The sequence below is a fragment of the Rhinatrema bivittatum genome, chromosome 1 (genome assembly GCF_901001135.1).
Source record: "Rhinatrema bivittatum chromosome 1, aRhiBiv1.1, whole genome shotgun sequence".
NCBI classification, from domain to species: Eukaryota; Metazoa; Chordata; class Amphibia; order Gymnophiona; family Rhinatrematidae; genus Rhinatrema; species Rhinatrema bivittatum.
Window position 1 is genome coordinate 506,440,403 of NC_042615.1, and position 18,928 is coordinate 506,459,330.

General features: G+C 48.1%; 1 protein-coding gene across 1 annotated transcript in view; it reads right to left on the minus strand.

Moving 5' to 3' along the window:
* The window catches only part of PORCN (porcupine O-acyltransferase), a 59,315-nt gene that overhangs the window by 24,797 nt on the left and 15,590 nt on the right, over window positions 1-18,928 (minus strand). The window contains 5 exon segments of the mRNA XM_029610823.1: window positions 6,015-6,078; window positions 6,682-6,758; window positions 7,778-7,878; window positions 8,075-8,200; window positions 17,241-17,255. Coding sequence (XP_029466683.1) covers window positions 6,015-6,078; window positions 6,682-6,758; window positions 7,778-7,878; window positions 8,075-8,200; window positions 17,241-17,255 — 383 coding nt within the window.

Genomic DNA, 18,928 nt, shown 5'->3' on the forward strand with positions numbered 1-18,928 from the left:
CACAGAAAAAAAGGTGATCTGACCTCCTAAAGTCATTCGTTACCTTGAGGTAAATCAACAAAGCTCTTCTGACATCTAGCAACCTGAGTTCCCTTGCATAAGGAGTAGAGGGATCCAGCCCAGGAAAGGCCGGAAGCTCTACAGTCTGATTCACATGAAAGGTGGAACCCACTTTTGTCAAAAAGGAAGGGACGGTTCGCAAAGAAACTCCTGACTGCGAAATCTGAAGGAAAGGATCTCGACATGACAGTGCCTGTAATTCAGAAATCCTTTTAGCAAAACATATGGCCACCGGAAAAACCACCTTCAGAGTTAAGTCCTTCAAAGTTGCTCTTCGGAGCGGTTCTCAAGGAGCCTCACATAAGCCCCTGAGAACCAGATTAAGATTTCAGAAGGTCACACCCGAAGTGGAGGTCGCAAATTCTTCGCCCCTGAAGAAAACGAGGAATACCCGGGTGTGCCGAAATAGATACACCATCAATCTGGCCCCGAAGACAACCTAAAGCCACTACTTGCACTTGAGAGCTAAGAGACAATCCTTTGGAGAAACCCTCTTGCAGGAATGCTAAAATATCAACGACTGATGACCTGAGAGGGGCGAACTTCATTAGCACTACACCAGGACTCGAAAAACTTCCAGATCCGTACCTATGAAAGATTAGTAGATTTTCTTCTGGCCTGTAATAACGTAGTAATAACCAGCTCTGGATAACCCCTATGTCTTAACAGTCGCCTCTCAAAAGCCAGGTCACTAGACAAAAGCGAGCAGCCTGCTCAGAAAATGTGTGTCCCTGCCGGAGAAGGCCTACCAAATGACCCAAGTGAATTGGTCCATCTACAGCCAAATTGATCAAATCCGCAAACCACAGATGGCATGGCCATTCCGGTGCCACCAAGATCACTTCTCCCTGATGTTTAACTGCGATGCAACACCTTTCCCACGAGTGGCCAGTCCCTCAGCTGAGGAACTACTAGGGCATCGACCCCCTTCTGCTCCGTGCTCTCGTCTCAGACTGAAGAACTGAGGCACTTTGGCATTCTGACAAGACGCCATTAGGTCTACATGGGGGAAGCCCCAACACTCGCAAATGAGATGCATCGCCAACTCTGACAACTCCCACTCGCCTGGATCTAGCACCATCCGACTCAAGAAGTCTGCTTGAACGTTGTCAACCCCGGCGATGTGGGATGCCTCTATATGCTCCAGGTATTGTTCTGCCCAAAGAATCAATTTCTGTACTTCCTTGGTTACTCCTTGACTCTTGGTTCCGCCCTGACAATTAATATAAGCCATCGTCGTTACATTTTCGGAGAGAGCTCTCACCGACTGGCATCTCACCAATGGAAGAAATTCCTGCAAGGCCAAGCAGACCGCTCTGGTCTCTAGGCAATTAATAGACCAAACAGACTCTTTCCTGGACCAGCAATCCTGAGCTGACTGATGCTGACATACTGCTCCCCAACCAGGAAGACTGGCATCGGTAGTAACTACCACCCAATCCAGGACTTCCAGATCCACCCCCCGAACCAGATTGGAAGGCAGAAGCCACCAGGAAAAGACTCTCCCGTGCGACGCCCTAGAGAGGCAACAGAAGCTGAAAATCCTTGGATACCGGGCGCCATCGCAACAAAAGCATTGTCTGCAATGATCTCCTGTGAGCAAAAGCCCACTGCACTAATTCTAGGGTCGAGGCCATAGAGCCCAGCACTTGCAAAAATTCCCATACCTTGGGCACCTGTAACTGCAACAACTGCCGAATCTGCCTCTGCAGCTTCAAAATGCGTTCCTCTGAGAGGTACACCTTGCCAACTAGAGTGTCGAATTGATTCCCCAGATGCTCCAGGGACTGCGTCAGTGTCAGATGAAATCTTTGCTACATTCACCACCCAACCGAGCGACTGTAGTAGACAGAGGACTCTTTGAACCAGCTGTTGACAAAGGACTTCCGACTTGGCCCTGATAAGCCAGTTGTCCAGATAAGGATGCACCAGAACTCCCTCCTTCTGGAGTGCCGCTGCCACCGCCACCACCACCATCACCTTGGTGAAGGTGCATGGCGCCGTGGCTAAATCAAAAAGGAGGGGGTGAAACTGAAAATGTTGCCAGAGAATCATGAAAAGCAGAAAACACTGCGAGGCTTGATGAATGGGAATGTGCAGATAGGCCTCCGTCAAATCCAGGGAGGCCAGGAATTCCCCTTTGCGAACTGCCGCCAGCACTGACCTCAGGGCTTCCATTTTGAAATGCAGGACTTTGAGAGCAGCATTCACCTTCTTCAGATCGAAAATCGGACGAAAAATCGCATCCTTCTTTGGGACCAGAAAGTAAAATGGAATACCTTCCCCTGCACATCTCCTCACGGAGCACCGGAACCACCGCCCCCAGGAGACGTAGACGGTTCAAACGTATCTTGGATTGCTAGACGTTTCTCTAAAGAGCCACACGGGGACGGGCGAGCAAATTCTAAAATGTAACCATTCCTTACCACACAGAGAACCCACTAATCCTGAGTGATACTGGCTCACTCCTTGTAAAACATCGCTAGGTGACCCCCTATAGTGGGAACGATGGAGTGAACCAGCCTAGCCTCATTGCAGGGATTTAATACCAGAAGTACCCCCGTGGTGGCTCCGTGGAAAGGCCTTTGAGCCCCTCAAAAGAGCTGGCCTCCAAATTGGCCCCAAAAGGAAGACTGCCTTTGGAGGCCAGACACAGGTCTGGAAGGCAGAGACCATCTATCCAGCTGAAACTTCAAATGTGACTGAAAAAATAGTTTGCCCATAGGCTTGTCCTCCAGTAACCTGAGGATTTTATTGTCCCCCAGAAACTGCATCAAATGTTCCAAATCTTCGCCAAATAAGAGAACCTTTAAAAAGGTAGCAAACCCAACTGTGCCTTGGAGGAAACATCTACCGCCCAATTTCTCAGTCAGAGCAACCTTCTGGCAGAAACCACAGACACCATGATGCAAGATGAGGTACAAACCAAATCATAAACAGTGTCCGCTCCATAAGCCACTGCTGCCTCAATTCTCTCAGCCCTGTCTGCCTCCTCGCCGGAGGTGGGGAGGTTCTCTTGGGACTGCTGAACCCATCGGAGACATGCCCTTTGCATAAAACTAGTACAGATAGCTGCGCGCAAGCCCAGTGCTGAGACCTCAAAAATCCTTTTGAGATGGACCTATAATTTATGATCTTTAACATCTTTCAACGAGGCAGAACCTATCACGGGGATAGTCATTTTTTTTGTAACATCCGACAGAGCAGCATTGACTTTAGGAAGAACAAACAGTTCCAACGCCTGTTCTGGTAAAAGATAAAGTCGCGCCATGTCTCTGCCCACCTTTAAACTAGAATCCGCTTCTACCAGTTTCTGTATCGACTTGTGAATTGGAAAGGCCGTGGGAGGACCCTGTAGCCCATCCAGGACCGGATCTGCTCCATCCAAATCAGACTCCACCTGCAGGAGTTTAACCCCAAGCACCTGAAAAGCCAGCGACAGTAAAGCGTCAAGCTCTTCTTTCTGAAAAAGATGGACCACCTTTGGGTCATTCACCCTCGGGCAGCAGGACCATTATAGCATTCCCTGGAATCTGGGCCTCCTCAGACACTATAGGAGCCTCGACAGAATCATCTGAGTCAACCCCACCAGGGCCCAATGCGCCCTGTAGAAGAGGGCCCCTATGCCAGCTAGATCGCATCCGTTTTGGGTTAGGAATAGGGCCCCCCCGCCCCCTGCCGGCTGTGCCAGTAAAAAAAATGTGACTGCCTGGCTACAGAAGCTGCATGCTGCCTAACTAGATAAGCTTCATGCAGCAGCAGCACAAAATTGGCAAGGAACTAGACGAAGGCAAGACAGCCTCTGCCTCTTCGGAGCATCCACAGTCACCCCGATCGAGAGCAGAGACGGATCAAGTTGGTGACAGGTTGGGGGGGGGGGGCGCTTCCCCCTCCCCCTCCAATCGTGCGGGAGCAACCAAATGTAAATCCAAGATGGCCACCGTTCTCATGCTGATCGGGCAGAGATCAGCACCCCGGCCAATGACGTGAAAGGAAGCCGGGGCGGTAGGGGAGGAGCCCCAATGCTGTTTCGTGGCAGGCAGACGGTCGGAGGGACCCTCCCCCGAATACGCAGCACATAGGCCGAGACAGTCCATCAGTGAGCCCAGAAGGAGACCGGCACAAAAAATAAAATAGTAACCTACCGCACTGCTAAAAGGAGAGTTGCCACTCAGCAGGACACACTTTTTTTTTTTTTCCAAACTTTAATAAAAAGTATCCTAAACTAAGACAGAGCCTACCACACAAAAAAATTATATAGGCTGTCTCAGACAAAAAAAAAAAAGGGGTACCTAGAGCCTGCAGCTGCTAAGCAGCCTTGTAAAGGGGAGGTATCTGGACCACCAGATTTACACCCCACGGGCGCACAGGTCAGGCACACACAAGTGTCACTAAACCCCCACCCGCCCGCCTCAACCGGACAGGGAGAATCCCACAGGACTCAGAAAAATAACAAAAAACCCCTGAGGGAAGGCAGGAGAATGAGCCCTGCACTGCTCTTTTCTCTTATTCTCAGAGCAGCTAAATGTGGGTGAGACAGAAGTGCTCTGTCTGGCTTCCTTGACTTTATATAATTCAATTTTTTTTTTTGTAATAAGCAAATTGTCAGTGCAATGGGGCCCGAGGCAAAAGCCTCCCGTGCCCAAGAAGTCAAGAGGGGGGAGCGACTGGACCACCAGTATCGCCCCAAGCCAGGAAGGGTCTCCGGGCAAGGAATCCTAGGCTGAATCTTCAAGGGGCAAGCCCCCGTAGGACCCTATAAGAGCCAGGGGACAGAGTTGTCTCCCTGAAAGATCACAAATTTTGCCCTGAAAAAAATTATAACTTTTTTTTTTTGATATATAAGAATTTAGCTGGCAATACTTGCTTGATCCTGAAGAAAAAGTGAGGAGAAAGAACCCCATGGAAGAAGAAAAACAGCTAAAGAAAGGGAGCCGCAGGTTCAACTGTCTGGGTCTGCTGGAGACAGAGAAATACTGAAGGGACGCAGGGGGGTGCTCTGTCCTGATATAGGATACCCTTTCAGTTTATCTCTGGCTCCATCTGCTGGACAGGAGGCTCAACCCACTGTCTGGACTGATCCGGGTACGTACAGGGAACTGCAGGTTTGCACCCATCTACCATCTGCTGGAGACCGAGAAATACTGTGGAACTGCAGGTAGCACGTGGTTAAGTAGCAGTGTCAGTAAAACTTTCTCTGTCTCCATCTGCTGGAAGGGAGGCACAACTCAGGAGTCTGGACTGATCCGGGTATGTACAGGGAATGGGCATTATGGTTTGTCTCTCAATTCCTATTCTGTTCATCCTTCTCACCAGTCTGGAACAACCCTCCCTGTATATTTTTCCCCTCTGTCCAATAGTGTTTTTATGTTCATTTTTTATAACATGATGCTTTGGAAGTATCTCATCTGCAGGTGCACGGGAGAGAGAACACCAGGTCATGTGATGCTGTTGCTGGAAATCTCATGACGTGATATTTCATTGGTCTGTCATTCGCTTTGGGATGGAAAATAGCCAAGAGTTCCAGACTGATAGGGAGAACTTACAAAACAGAATAGAGAGAAGCCGAAATTTCCATTCTCAGTGGTGAACAAAAAAGTGTACAATTATTTTAAGAAGCCAATTTAAATAAATCCACAAGTATATTTCTTTGATTTTTTTTTTTATTATTTCAAATTTGTGGCCATACACATCTGTCTTCCTGTATGGCAAGATCTGAGCGATTAGATTAAGGGGAAAAATGCGAGGATATCACAGATGCCCTGAGGCATGAACGAGAGAAAAGCAGCATAGCAGTCTCAAATCTCAGCAGGAATAACTAAAGAATGAAAAACATCTTGAAAAAAATGCAAAAGGAAGAAATGCAGAATATTCTGGGGGGTGAAGAAAGCCAGTTTAACAGCTTCTTTGGCTGTGACTCTGAGAGGGTTTGACAATGTCTCCTCATAACTTACCGTGCTCCACGTAGGTGATAAACCCTAGCGACAGGAGGACTGCTGCAAGATGGAAACTGAGACCCTGAAAGAAAGAGGAGAAAGCAGAGAAGTTTCAGGCTCCTGTCTCCTCCCCTTTTCATCTTAATTTTTTTTTTTTTTAAATAAGAGGCACATCACATAATTACTATTCATTTGGAGTAATATCCTATGTTACAAAAAAAATTCAAGAAGAAAAGAATTGAGTACTATATGGCTTACTAATCTTCATAGGATATAAGGAACCATACAAGTAGGAAACTTCATACATTAGCTGAAAAAAAAAAAATTCAGCCACAAAACAGCAACCAGCCTTCTTACCCTAACTACAATTGTTGCCTCTCCCCTGACGTTCTGGACGGTTTAGCATTCTTCAATTGGTTAACAGGGATGGAGAGAGGAGAGCATAATTTCCCAAGTTCTAATTAAAACGGACTGATTTGTACCTTTGCAATAGTTTTAATAATTTTAAATAGATCAAACTTAATGGAGGGGGGAGCCAAATTTTCCCCATCTCACCTTCACCCTACTGCAAAGCGAGCAGGAAAGAACGGCTTTGAGAAAGAAAGACCGTTCTAAACATGGCTTCTCCTCCCACGGAACTCCCCTCCCATCTCATGCCTGCGACGCGCACTATTGCCACACTCACGTGAAGAAGAGCGCTGGCGGTATAGGTCACTATGATGGCAGAGAAGGTCCCTAGATTCAGCGCATTCTTGAACACATCTAAAAAAAAAAAAAAATGAGTGTACAGGGAAAGAGAGGGAGAGACAGAGATTGAAAGTGGAAGTGAAAAAAAATTACCAGACATCTAAACATTATTTTTTCCTCACACTACACATAGTTCTGTCCTGTCGACTAGGAACAAAGATAGACAATTATTTAAGAATAACTAGAAGTTTTCTGTAGTGTCCCTCATCCTATCCTCTCCCATGTGCAGTGGGAAGGGAGTGAAAGAGGGTATCATCACGCTTACCCAGGGGGCTGTAGCAGAAGCTTAAACAGAAGATCAGTGCATGGCCTGCGGGCCAACATGCATTCACAGGCCCTGCAGCAGCCTCACTGCTCACATGAGTTTCCTTAGTAACAGAAAGTACATGCAGGAGGAGCGGACAGGGCGGCTGCAGGACTTGGGAATGCATGCCGGCTCACAGGCCCTACACTGATATTTTCCTGCAACTGTCGCCACAGCCAGAAGATCTTAGGTCCTGGATCAGTCAAGTCAGATGGAGAAAGAGGTTGAGTGTGTGTGTGTGTGTGTGTGTGTGTGTGGGGTGGAGGGAGGGGGGGTAGTGGGTAGGTGGAGAGCAAGAAGATATCTGGCAGAGAGAGGCAGATGGATACAGCCCAATGGGAAGAGAAAGAGAATATGCTGGTGGGCAGGAAGGAAGATGAATGAATGACAGCCAGGAAGGATGGGACGCTATGCTGGAGCTGCCACATTGATGGGGGGGAGGGGGGGGGGGGAGATGTAATTCTGAAAATCTGTCCTGGATGCAGAAACAACTAATTTCCCAGTTGTAAATATTTAAGAAATCCAGTATGCAGCCACCCATGTTTTCATGCCTGAGCCGAGTTTCGACAAATGAGGGGAAATAATGTAATTATTCCCATGACCCAACTGCAGTCAGATGAATGGAAGCACAATTCTTCCCCCCCCCTCCCCCCCACATCTGCCCCTGCTCCTAGAAATTAGGTGGCAAGTAGGAGAAGGGGGGGTATAAGAGAGAGAAATGAGCCCTTACAGGAGTGTAGCCACTGGGACATGGGCAGATTCCAGCTGGTGACCACTTCCACCATCGACCGGGGGAATTCCACACTCAGGGGCCGGGAGACCCTGAGATCCCTGCCAAGGAGGGAAGAAATGAATAATTAAAAAAAAAAAAAAAAAAAAAGGTTAAATCTAGAATCTTCAGCATTAAGACATTTAAGAGTTATTTGGTGTGTGTGTGTGTGTGACCATTAGTGCAAAGTTGAAGATTCCCCTTTTATTGCATGCTGCCCCCCCCCACCCCGGGGAATGCTCCACAGCCTGTACGTACCATTTCACATGGTCCTTCTCCCTGCTAAAGCCAGCGCCTGCCAGGGTGGCTGTCCCCTCCGACAGGAAGCCCACAAAATAGTTACTGAAGTGGAAGGAGACTGCACTCTCATAGGCCTGCAGCCACCTGTGGAGGAAGAGCGTGACACACACACAAAGAAGGAGAAAAGAGAGAAAGTAAAAAAAAAAAGAGAGAGAGGGAAAAAAAAGAGAGAGGTATACACAGAGGAGAAGGTAGAGGGATAAAAATAAGAAAATGCAGAAGCAGCACAATAGTACATCAAAACCCCATTCCTACATTTCTATTTTCAGTATACCAAATCAAACAAACAACCTTAACTTTTTTTTTCCTAGCATTATTATTAAAATTGCAGAGCCACCACTGTGTGAGGCCGGAATGGAGCTGGTCAGCAGCCCTGCAGGCAGGGTTACCAATAGGCCAAACCAATTCTAATGTTACCCCAGCACATCTAGGAACCTATGGATCCAATCTGTCAAGAAAAGCAGAGGCTACAAGTCATATGAATCCAAGAATTGTCATACTGAAATCTTGAACAGGATATAGTGGGGCGTATGCCATTGCGGGCCATGCTTTGGCAGCCTAGGGACACCTGGCTGAGAGATGGTGAAATTGCCCCTACCACAACGACGACTTTAAATACATGGGAGAAATGGAGGGTGCATTTTGTTGGCACTCGCCGTTATTTCTATAGTACCGGCCTTAACTATAATATAAAATTTGCAGCGTGATAAGCACTTTCACACTATCACTCATTGCTCAGTAGGGGAATTGCTCAATTTGAGCATGTCTGGGGCTCTCAGGGATTTCTCACTTTTCCAGAGCTTCGGGAGAAGTGGCAGTTACGTGAGCAAGATATATTCTTGTATTTGCAACTCCGACATTTTCTACTGTCAGAGAATGTGGGGGTTGAGCTTCGGAAGGGGAAAACAATACTGGAACATTGGTGTAATAAAGCAGACAGTCAGTCTGGCATTATTTCTAATCTTTATGGCTTCCTGGGTAATGCTGTGAGGCTCCTGGCCCCGTATGAGAAGGCTTGGGAACGGGACTTGGGCAAACATATCTCTCCAGAGACCTGGGAATTAATCTTTCAAAACACAAAACGCAGCTCGATTTCTGCCACATTAACAGAAAATGGGTATAAAGTATTAATGCGATGGTACTTGACGCCTGTTCGGATACAGAAGATTGTACCAACGTTTAGTGCCGATTGTTGGAAAAAGTGTGGGGGGACTGGTACTTCCATATGTGGTGGACTTGTCGAAAGGTGAAAATGTTTTGGGAAGACACCCAAAAATTGGTTGCAGGTATTCTAGGCTGAGAGGTTCCCCTTGCTCCTGAGCGTGTTTTACTGAATGTGTCTCCACCAGTCCCTCACTATCAATGGTTACTCACACACCAAATCATTCTTGCAGGCAGGTGTGAGCTAGCTCTGTTTTGGAAGCGACCAGACCTCCCTACTAGGGAAGCAGTGGTAGCCCGACTTGACCATAACTGCTATCTTTATAAGCTAACTGCGATTAAAAATCATACTTTGCCTAAATATTATAGAATATGGGATCCTTATCTGACATGGAGGAATCAACTGTCATAGAGTCTATGTGCATGTATTTTATATGAGAGACAACTTGTTAATGTATAACCTGCTCGCTACAGTGGTCTAAGAATAAGACTGTATTATATGTATTCCAGTCTATATATTCTTGATTGCAGTACTCTCAGTCGGGGGGGGGGGGGGGGGGGGGTTAATATTGCATTGATAACTTGTTGGTTGTCTAGTGTCTCACTGTTTTATATTTTACATGTGAAGACCAATAAAAATTGTCAATTAAAAAAAAAAAAAAGAATTGTCATACTGGGTCAGACCAAGGGTCCATCAAGCCCAGTATCCTGTTTCCAACAGTGGCTAATCCAAGTCACAAATATCTGGCAAGGGCCCAAACATTAAATAGATCTCAAGCTACTATTGCTTAATAATTAATAGCAGTTTATGGATTTTTCCTCTAGGAACTTATCCAAACCTTTTTTAAACCCAGTTACACTAACTGCTGTAACCGCATCCTCTGGCATTGAATTCCAGAGCTTAACTGCGCTGAGTGAAAAATAATTTTCTTCTATTTGTTCTAAATGAGCTACGTGCTAACTTCATGGAGTGCCCCCTATTCTTTCTATTATCTCAGAGTAAATAACAGATTTACATTAACTTGTCAAGTCCTTTCATGATTTTGTAGACATCTATCATATCTCCCCTCAGTCATCTCTTCTCTAAACTGAACAGCCCTAACTTCCCTAGCCTTACCTCATAGGGCAGCCGTTCCATGCCACTTATTTTGGGTGCCCTTCTCTGCACTTTCTCCAGTGCAACTATATCTTTTTTGAAATGTGGAGACCAGAATTGCACACAGTATTCAAGACGCGGTTTCACCATGGAGCGATACAGAGGCATTATGACATCTATCATTTTATTTGCCATTCCCTTCTTAATAATTCATAACATTGTTGCTTTTTTTGATTGCCACAGTACAGTGGGCCGATGATTTAAATGTATTATCCACTATGACGCCTAGATCTCTTTCCTGGGTGGTAACTCCTAAGATAGAACCTAACCAATCCCATGACGTTTTAGTTCTTAGAAGCCTCTCATGCGGGACTTTGTTGAACGCCTTCTGAAAATCCAAATACACCACATCTACGAGTTCACCTTTGTGCACGTTTGTTTTCTCCTTCAAAAAAAGTAAATTTGTGAGGCAACACTTCCCTTGGGTTAATCCATGCTGACCATTAGAGAAATTACTTAACTGATAATTTCGTTTTCCTTAGTGTAGACAGATGGACTCAGAACCAGTGGTTATTGTGCTCTTCTGCTAGCAGATGGGAGACTGAGTCAGATTTCAAAGCTGACGTCACTCTAGATATACCCCTTGCAGTAACCTCAGCTCTTCAGTATTCTCTTTGAAAAGGCATTGTGGATATATCTTTGCTTAAATAACTAACTTGATTAAAACTTGATTGAACTAGTTCAACTAATTACCAAACTGGAGACCGCCAGTGCACTCAACCAATCAATGCAGACACTGGACAACTGTGGATGTCTTGAACTAGGGGTAGGCCGTAGCTTACCCGTATTTGCTTAGTCGCAAGATTCGCTATCAGAGGTTCTCAGCTTCCCGCCCAAGGCTGCCCCAGAAAAATGAGTCCATCTGTCTACACTAAGAAAAACGAAATTATCAGGTAAGCAATTTCTCTATTTCCTAGCGTGTAGCCAGATGGACTCGGGACCAGTGGGATGTACAAAAGCTTCTCCCAGACAGGGTGGGAGGCTGCCCGTGGCCCACTTAGTACTGCCCTTGCGAAGGCTGCGTCTTCTCGGGCTTGAACATCCAGGCGGTAGAACCTGGAGAAGGTGTGTATGGAGGACCATGTTGCCACCAGACAGATCTCGGCGGGCATCAGCAGCTTGGTTTCTGCCCAAGAAACTGCCTGTGCCTTCATACAATGAGCCTTAACCTGTAGTGGTAAGGGCTTTCCTGCCTCTATGTAGGCTGCCTTGATTACTTCCTTGATCCAGCGAGCTATGGTCGCCTATGAGGCCGCTTCTCCTTGTTTCTTCCCACTGTGAAGAACGAACAAGCAATCCGTTTTGCGCACCGGTTCTGATCTTTCGAGGTACCGCACTAGGAGTCTGCCGACATTTAGATGGCAAAGAAGGCGTGAGTCTTCCGAATTCTTATGTTCATCCGGAGATGGTAGCGAGATGGTTTGGTTCAAGTGAAACTCGGAAACCACTTTTGGTAGGAAGGAGGGGAAGGTACGCAGCTGTATGGTTCCAGGCATGAACCTAAGGAACGGTTCCCGACAGGATAGTGCCTGTAGTTCGGAGATGCGACGAGCTGAACATATTGCCACCAGGAATAAGGTCTTCAATTTTAAGAGGCATAGAGACAGACTACGTGTTGGTCTGAAGGAAGCCCCAGCTAGGAAGTCTAATACTAGATTGAGATTCCATAGGAGCACTGGCCACTTTAAGGATGGTCGGAGTTGTTTAACCCCTTTCAGGAAGCGGGACAAATCTGGATGGGTTGATAGCCGGATGCTGTCCACTTCGGCTCTGAAGCAGGACAGTGCGACTACTTGGACCTTGAGGGCGTTGAGTGCCAACCCCTTCTTCATACCATCCTATAGGAACTTCAGAATTATGGGAATCTTGGCTGTCCATGGGAGTATCCTGCGGTCCTCGCACCAGGCTTCAAATACTCCCTTTCAGATCTGGAGATGTGGAGAACTTGCACACTCGGAGCAGGATGTCAATCATGGCCTTTGAGTAACCGTGTTTCTTCAGGTGAGTTCTCTCAAGGGCCAGACCGTAAGAGAAAATCGAGACAGATCTTCGTGGAGAATCGGGCCCTGCCAGAGAAAGTCCCTGTGTGGAGGTAGGCACAGATGGTTCCCCGCAAGGAATCTTCGCACGTCTACATACCATGGTCGTTTTGGCCAGTCCGGGGCCACCAGCAGAACTAGTCCCCTGTGATGCTCTATCTTGTGGATGACTTTGCCCAATAGTGGCCATGGAGGGAAGGCGTACAGAAGGTCTTCCTCTGGCCAGGTCTGGACGAGGGCGTCGATTCCTAGGGATTGTGGTTCTCGTCTGTGGCTGAAGAACCTGGGAAATTGGGCACAGATGGGTGGCCAGTAGATCCATGGCTGGGAGGCCCCAGCGATTTACTATCAGTTAGAAGGCTGTGGTTGACAGTGTCCATTCCCCTGGGTCTAGGCTCTCTCTGCTGAGTTAGTCTGCTGAGACGTTGTCTTTTCCTGCGATGTGGGAGGCCGAGATCCCTCGAAAGTTTATCTCCACCCATGCCATGAGGGGGTCTATTTCCAGAGTCACCTGCTGGCTCTTGGTTCCTCCCTGGCGGTTGATGTAAGCAACTGTTGTCGCATTGTCCGACATTACCCTGATTGACTCACCACGGAGTCTGTGGCTGAATCGCAGGCATGCTAGTCTGGATGCTCGTGCTTCCAGGTGGTTTATGTTCCATTCTGTCTCTTTCTTGTTCCATTGTCCCTGGGCCCCCCACCCTCGCAGGCTCACATCCATGGTGAGCAATATCCAGTTCGGTGAGGATAGGCTTATTCCTCTGCTTAGGTGGTCTTCCTGTAGCCACCATTGGAGCTGGGTTCGAACCTCTGCTGGTAGTTGGAGGTGAATTGAGTAGTCCTGGGACAGTGGGTTCCATCATGACAGTAGGGAGCACTGGAGTGGTCGCATATGGGCCTTTGCCCACGGAACGACCTCCAGGGTAGATGCCATGAGGCCGAGGACTTGAAGGTAGCCCCATACCTTGGGGCATACATTGGTCATCAATCGTTGCAATTGTGCTATCAGTTTCCTTCTCCTCGGAGGGGGGAGGAAGACTCTGTTCTGTTTGGTGTCGAACTAGGCCCCCAGGTTCTCTAGTGACTGAGAGGGCTGTAGACTGCTCTTGCTCGTGTTCACAACCCACCCGAACTCCTGCAGTAGGCTCTTGACTCTGCTTGTCATCTGCCGGCTCTCCTCCGGAGATTGCGCCCTGATCAGCCAGTCATCCAGGTAAGGATGTACCAGGATTCCTTCCTTCCTCAGTGCTGCTGCCACGACCACAATTTTGGTGAAGGTCCTGGGGGCGGTTGCTAGGCCAAAGTGAAGCGCCCAGAACTAAGAACATAAGAAATTGCCATGCTGGGTCAGACCAAGGGTCCATCAAGCCCAGCATCCTGTTTCCAACAGAGGCCAAACCAGGCCACAAGAACCTGGCAATTATCCAAACACTAAGAAGATCCCATGGTGACCCAGTATCGCAAATCGCAGGAAGTGCTGGTGATCCTGATGGACTGGGATGTGAAGATAGGCTTCGGAGAGGTCCAGGGAGGTTAGGAACTCTCCCGGTTGTGCTGTCATTATAATGGAGCATAGAGTTTCCATGCGGAAGTGTAGTACCCACAGAAAACGGTTGATGTTCTTGAGAACCAGGATGGGCCAGAATGACCCTTCCTTCTTGGGAACGATAAAATAGATGGAATAGCGCTCAGTATTTTGCTGGGCGGGCACCGGAGTTATTACCTTCAGACTGAGTAGTCTTGTTCGTGTGGTTTCTACTGCCAGTCTCTTGGAGTGGGAGTGGCAGGGGGATCTCATAAATTTGTCTCGAGGGATGCTGCAGACTTCCAGAGAGTACCCTTCTCGAATGATGTTTAGGACCCATTTGTCCGACGTTATCTCGACCCATCTTTGGTAGAAGAGGACTAGATGACCCCCTATGTTTTCTTCCTGTGGATGGGTCAGCCTCTTCTCATCGTGGGGCATGGCTGGAACCTGCCCCTGGTCCTGCTCCCCTCTGTCTGTCTGCTCCGAAAGGACTGGGACCTTCTGGAGGGGCAAGGTGCCTGGAACTGCGCATTCCTGTAGGGTCTAAAGCGCTGCAATCCTCTGCCCTTGGCTCTTCTGGGGAGGGACGCCGAGATCTTTTATTCCTATCTTCATGTAATCTAGGCACTGGAGATTCACCCCATTTGTTGGCTAACTTCCCCAATTCGCTTCCGAATAAAAGGTATTCTCGTGAGATTTGCATTAGATGTCACGTCTGCAGACCAATTTCATAGCCATAGTTGTCTTCTGGCTGCCATTACTGAGGCAACGCCCCTGGCTGAGATGCGCACTAGATCTGAGCTTGCGTCAGTGAGGAAGGAAGCTGCAGGTTCCATCGACTCTCCGGTATGAGTCCCGGAGGTATCAGTCTCTCTCTCGAGAGGAGCAAACAATAACATGCCACCAGTGCGCAGCAGGAAGCAATCTACAGCATCATTGCTGTTGCGTCAAAGGCCTGCTTAAGGATAGATTCCAATCATTTATCCTGCATGTCCTTCAGTGCCGCTCCTCCCTCAACGGGAATCGTTGTTCGCTTTGAGACGGCACAGACCATAGCGGCCACTTTCTGGAAACATAGGCGTTCCTTGACTGGAGGTTCCAGAGGGTATAGAGCTTCCAATGCCCGCCCCCCTTTGAAGCTGGCCACCGGAGCATTCCATTCCAGGTCAATCAGTTCCTGGATGGCTTCCATCACTGGAAAGTAGTATGAGGCCTTACGAAGGGACACCAAAATGGAGTTCTTCTTTGGTTCCGCCATAGGGTCTGTCCCCGGAATACCCAGCGTCTTTAGGGTCTGGGAAACAAGGGCAAGTAATTCGCCCTTGTGGAAAAAGCGAAGCATGGTTCGGTTCGGTATGGTTCCATCCCTGGAGGTCTCGAGGCATTTGAGCCGGACCGGGAGGATCTAGAGCTCCCGGTAGGGGTTGAGCCTGGTGCACAGCTGGGGCTGGTTGCGCCTGAACGAAGGTTTGCAGCCTTTTGAAAAATTCCACCCAGGAGAAGGTCCCCGGGTCCATGTTGATCCCAGGGAAAGGTGGAGTAGGGGCACCTCTGGGTCCAAGGAGAAATTGTCAGTAGTTCTGGACCCCTCTCCCGAGAGTAGCGGTCCAGGTTTTGGTTCCCCCTGGGCTTCTTCGCAGTGCTGGCATAGGCAGGACTCCAGTTCAGGCTGCGCAGCTCTTATGTGGCAGGCTGAGAAAAGGGAGTGTCCCTTAGCCTTCTTGGGCGGAGGTGCCATTGTTTTCCATGAGTTTGTGCGCGTGGCTATCCTCAAAAACGTGTCTGTGCGTGTAGTTATGTGCACGGGTGCACTTAGTTGTGCATGCTGGTTGCGCTCGGCTGCATGAGGTGCGCTCAGTTGTGCACGCCGCTGTGCACACAGCTGGGCGCGCGCAAGTTAGGCGCATCGACCACCCGACCTCCCCGCACGTACCGCCGGTTGAGGAGGGAATATGGCGCCGACGACCCCACTCGCAAGATGGCGCCCCCGGAGGGTCTCCATGTGTGTGGACCCTTGCACAAGCAGGGCTGCTCAACCTGATCGGTGCCCCTTTTAACCTTGCCAAAAGAAAACTTTTGGTACGGCAATCCGAGCTCTGGAGACCGGAGACCTGAATTTAAAGATTTCTACCTTTCCTGGTCTCAGCACTTACCGGCCGCGTGCCGGGCGGTCTCCAGCTGCGGGGAGAGAGGGGAATACCTTCACCGCCACGCTCGATTCTGCACCCGCTGCCTTTCAGCCACCCTGGGGGCTAAGTCCACGCCGGGAACCGGCTACCGGACCAAGGCTCGCCTCCGAGGGATATTGGAAATCACCTCAGGAATTCTCAGCTGGGGGAGGGACCCTTAGGTTTCACCGCAGGAGAGCAGGGCTCGATCTTCTTAAAGGTAATTTTCTTTCTTCTTGCTGTATAACACTATTCTAGTTGGTGATATAGTGTCCGCATCTGCTAGGAGACTGAGAGATGCTGAGGAACTGAGGTCAGTGCAGGGGTATATGTACCCAGGATGACGTCAGCTCGAAATCTGACCCCGTCTCCCATCTGCTAGCAGAAGAGCACAATACCCATTGGTCCTGAATCCATCTGGCTACACGCTAGGAAAACTCTTGATAAGGTGTGGGGAATTTCTGAATTTAAGTTAAAAGGCTGATTAATATATATATTTATTTATTTTTAGTGCGAAAGTGTCACCTGCCTATAAATTAAAGGATGAACTAGGGGTGGGTAATACAAAACACACAAAATTTTGTTTTATGCCTGCCCGACTACCTATTTAATACAAAACATACAACTTTCCTGGTTTTTGCCTACCCTCTGACTAGCTATTCAATACAGACATACAAACATGCTAAATAAATATACCCCAATAGTTTTACTTCTCCTCAATACTTTTAAGTTTTAAAATTTTCCCCAAGCAGTACTTACTGATTCTTTTTAGCCACCAGCAAGGTGATCCTCTCCTCTCGGTGCTACCACATACTCCCGACATGCAGTGGAGAGGGGGAGGCAGAAACCAGTACTAAGTCAGCCTAGTGACCCCATCATCCATCTCCACATTGGGCAGAAACTCTCTGCATTAATGCCGGGATAAAGGACTGTTCTATAAAGTTTTGTTGCATTCACTACTAAGTACCTTCCTCTATCCCTGCCAGCCCACCCTTAAAGTCTCCAAAGTCCTCTGGAGGAGACATCTTCTGATTCAAATGGCATCCCACATACAGAAAAGACACAGACTCACCTCACAGCGGGACCCCTGAAGGAAGAGGAAGAAGGAGGACAACAGAAGTGGTAAAAAAAAAAAAAAAAAGATTAGCCGAGAACCGACAAAGAGAGAAAGAAACACGCAGTGACATTCGTGCATCCTGACCTGCCTAACCCTCATAGGCAGAGGCACACACACTATCCATCCCCATATGGTGACGCCTCCACCTTGACCTGCCCATCCCCATATGCGCACACACACACACACAAACACACACGCCACCCCCTTCTCCGATCTACTCACCTGCACCTTGACCTGCCCATCCCCATATGCACCCCCATACACTGCCCATCCTGACCTGCCCACCTCCATATGCGCACACACACGCCACCCCCTTCTCGATCTACTCACCTGCACCTTGACCTGCCCATCCCCATATGCACCCCCTATATACTGCCCATCCTGACCTGCCCACCTCCATATGCACACCCTGACTCCCCCCGCCCCCCCTACACAGGCACACAGAGCTGAGGCAGTACCTGGCTTTGTGTTTCTTGCTGACGGTGTCAGAATCCATGAACCGAAAGCATGAAAGAGAAACAAAAAAAAAAAATACCCACCAAACTGTGAAAGGAAAGCCAGCCACAAAGGGAGCCTCAGAAATAAGACAGAGGGAATAAATTACAAATAAACAGAAAGGAAGAAAAAATGTAGAAAGACAGCCCCATGCCTCACTTCTAATCGCTGGCTCTGTTATTAATAAGGCAGAGTATAGTGAGTATGATCTCAGTCTCTCAAATTTACTGTTAGTGCCCTTAATTCTTGCATTGTACTACAGAGAGCTTCCTTCTGAAACTCATAGGGTATAATATTATATACAGTACAGGCAACATATCAAGGGGCACTCTGAAGTGCTGTAGCACCTAACACAATTGGGATTATTTCTCTTTCTGACACATTTTCTTAGTCTCAGATTATCATTTGGGGTTTTTTGTTTTTGGAGGATGTTCTCGCGCTCCATGTGTTGTACACAGTAGTTGCTTGGTACGGATACTTCTATCAGCAGTGCTGTTCTTAGGTTTCTGTCCTTTACCACAATGTCTGGTTTTCTTGCATCTTGGAATGGGAATGTCCCAGGTGATCACAAGGTCTTCATTCTCTACAATTCTTTCAGGGTTGTCAGCCCAGTGCTTTTCTGGTACAGTGATGTTATAGCATTTATCAGTTTCCAGTGGATGGGCCGTGCCACCTTATTATGTCTTTTTAGATACAGAGCTTCTGGCATCAGCAAGTCACACCCAGCAACAAGATGTGTTAACAGTTCTTTTTTTTACATAATCTGCTGTAGTCTGTTTTAGGGGGGGTTTTTTCTATGCAGTCTGTGAGCCATCTTGTGATGATTCTCATCGATAGAGGGATCCCAAGAGGGTGAGTGGGCCAAAGTCCAGAGGGTAAGGAAAGCCGCAGAATGCTATAGCCTTGATCCCAGAGCAAGCAGTGTGTTAATCTTATGCCTGTAATGACAGCCTGTCCCTCAGGTGCGGATAGCCACCAGGCCTTTGGCCACACAAGGCCGATACCAGAGGATGGGGGTACCAGACACAATGAATGTAGCCACCAAAATAAACGCAGAACACCACACTCACAAGTAAGATCTATTTTAAAACACGAGCTGGAAGGAGAATCCTCAACAAGTTGAGATTTGGGGAATGGCAGGATCAACG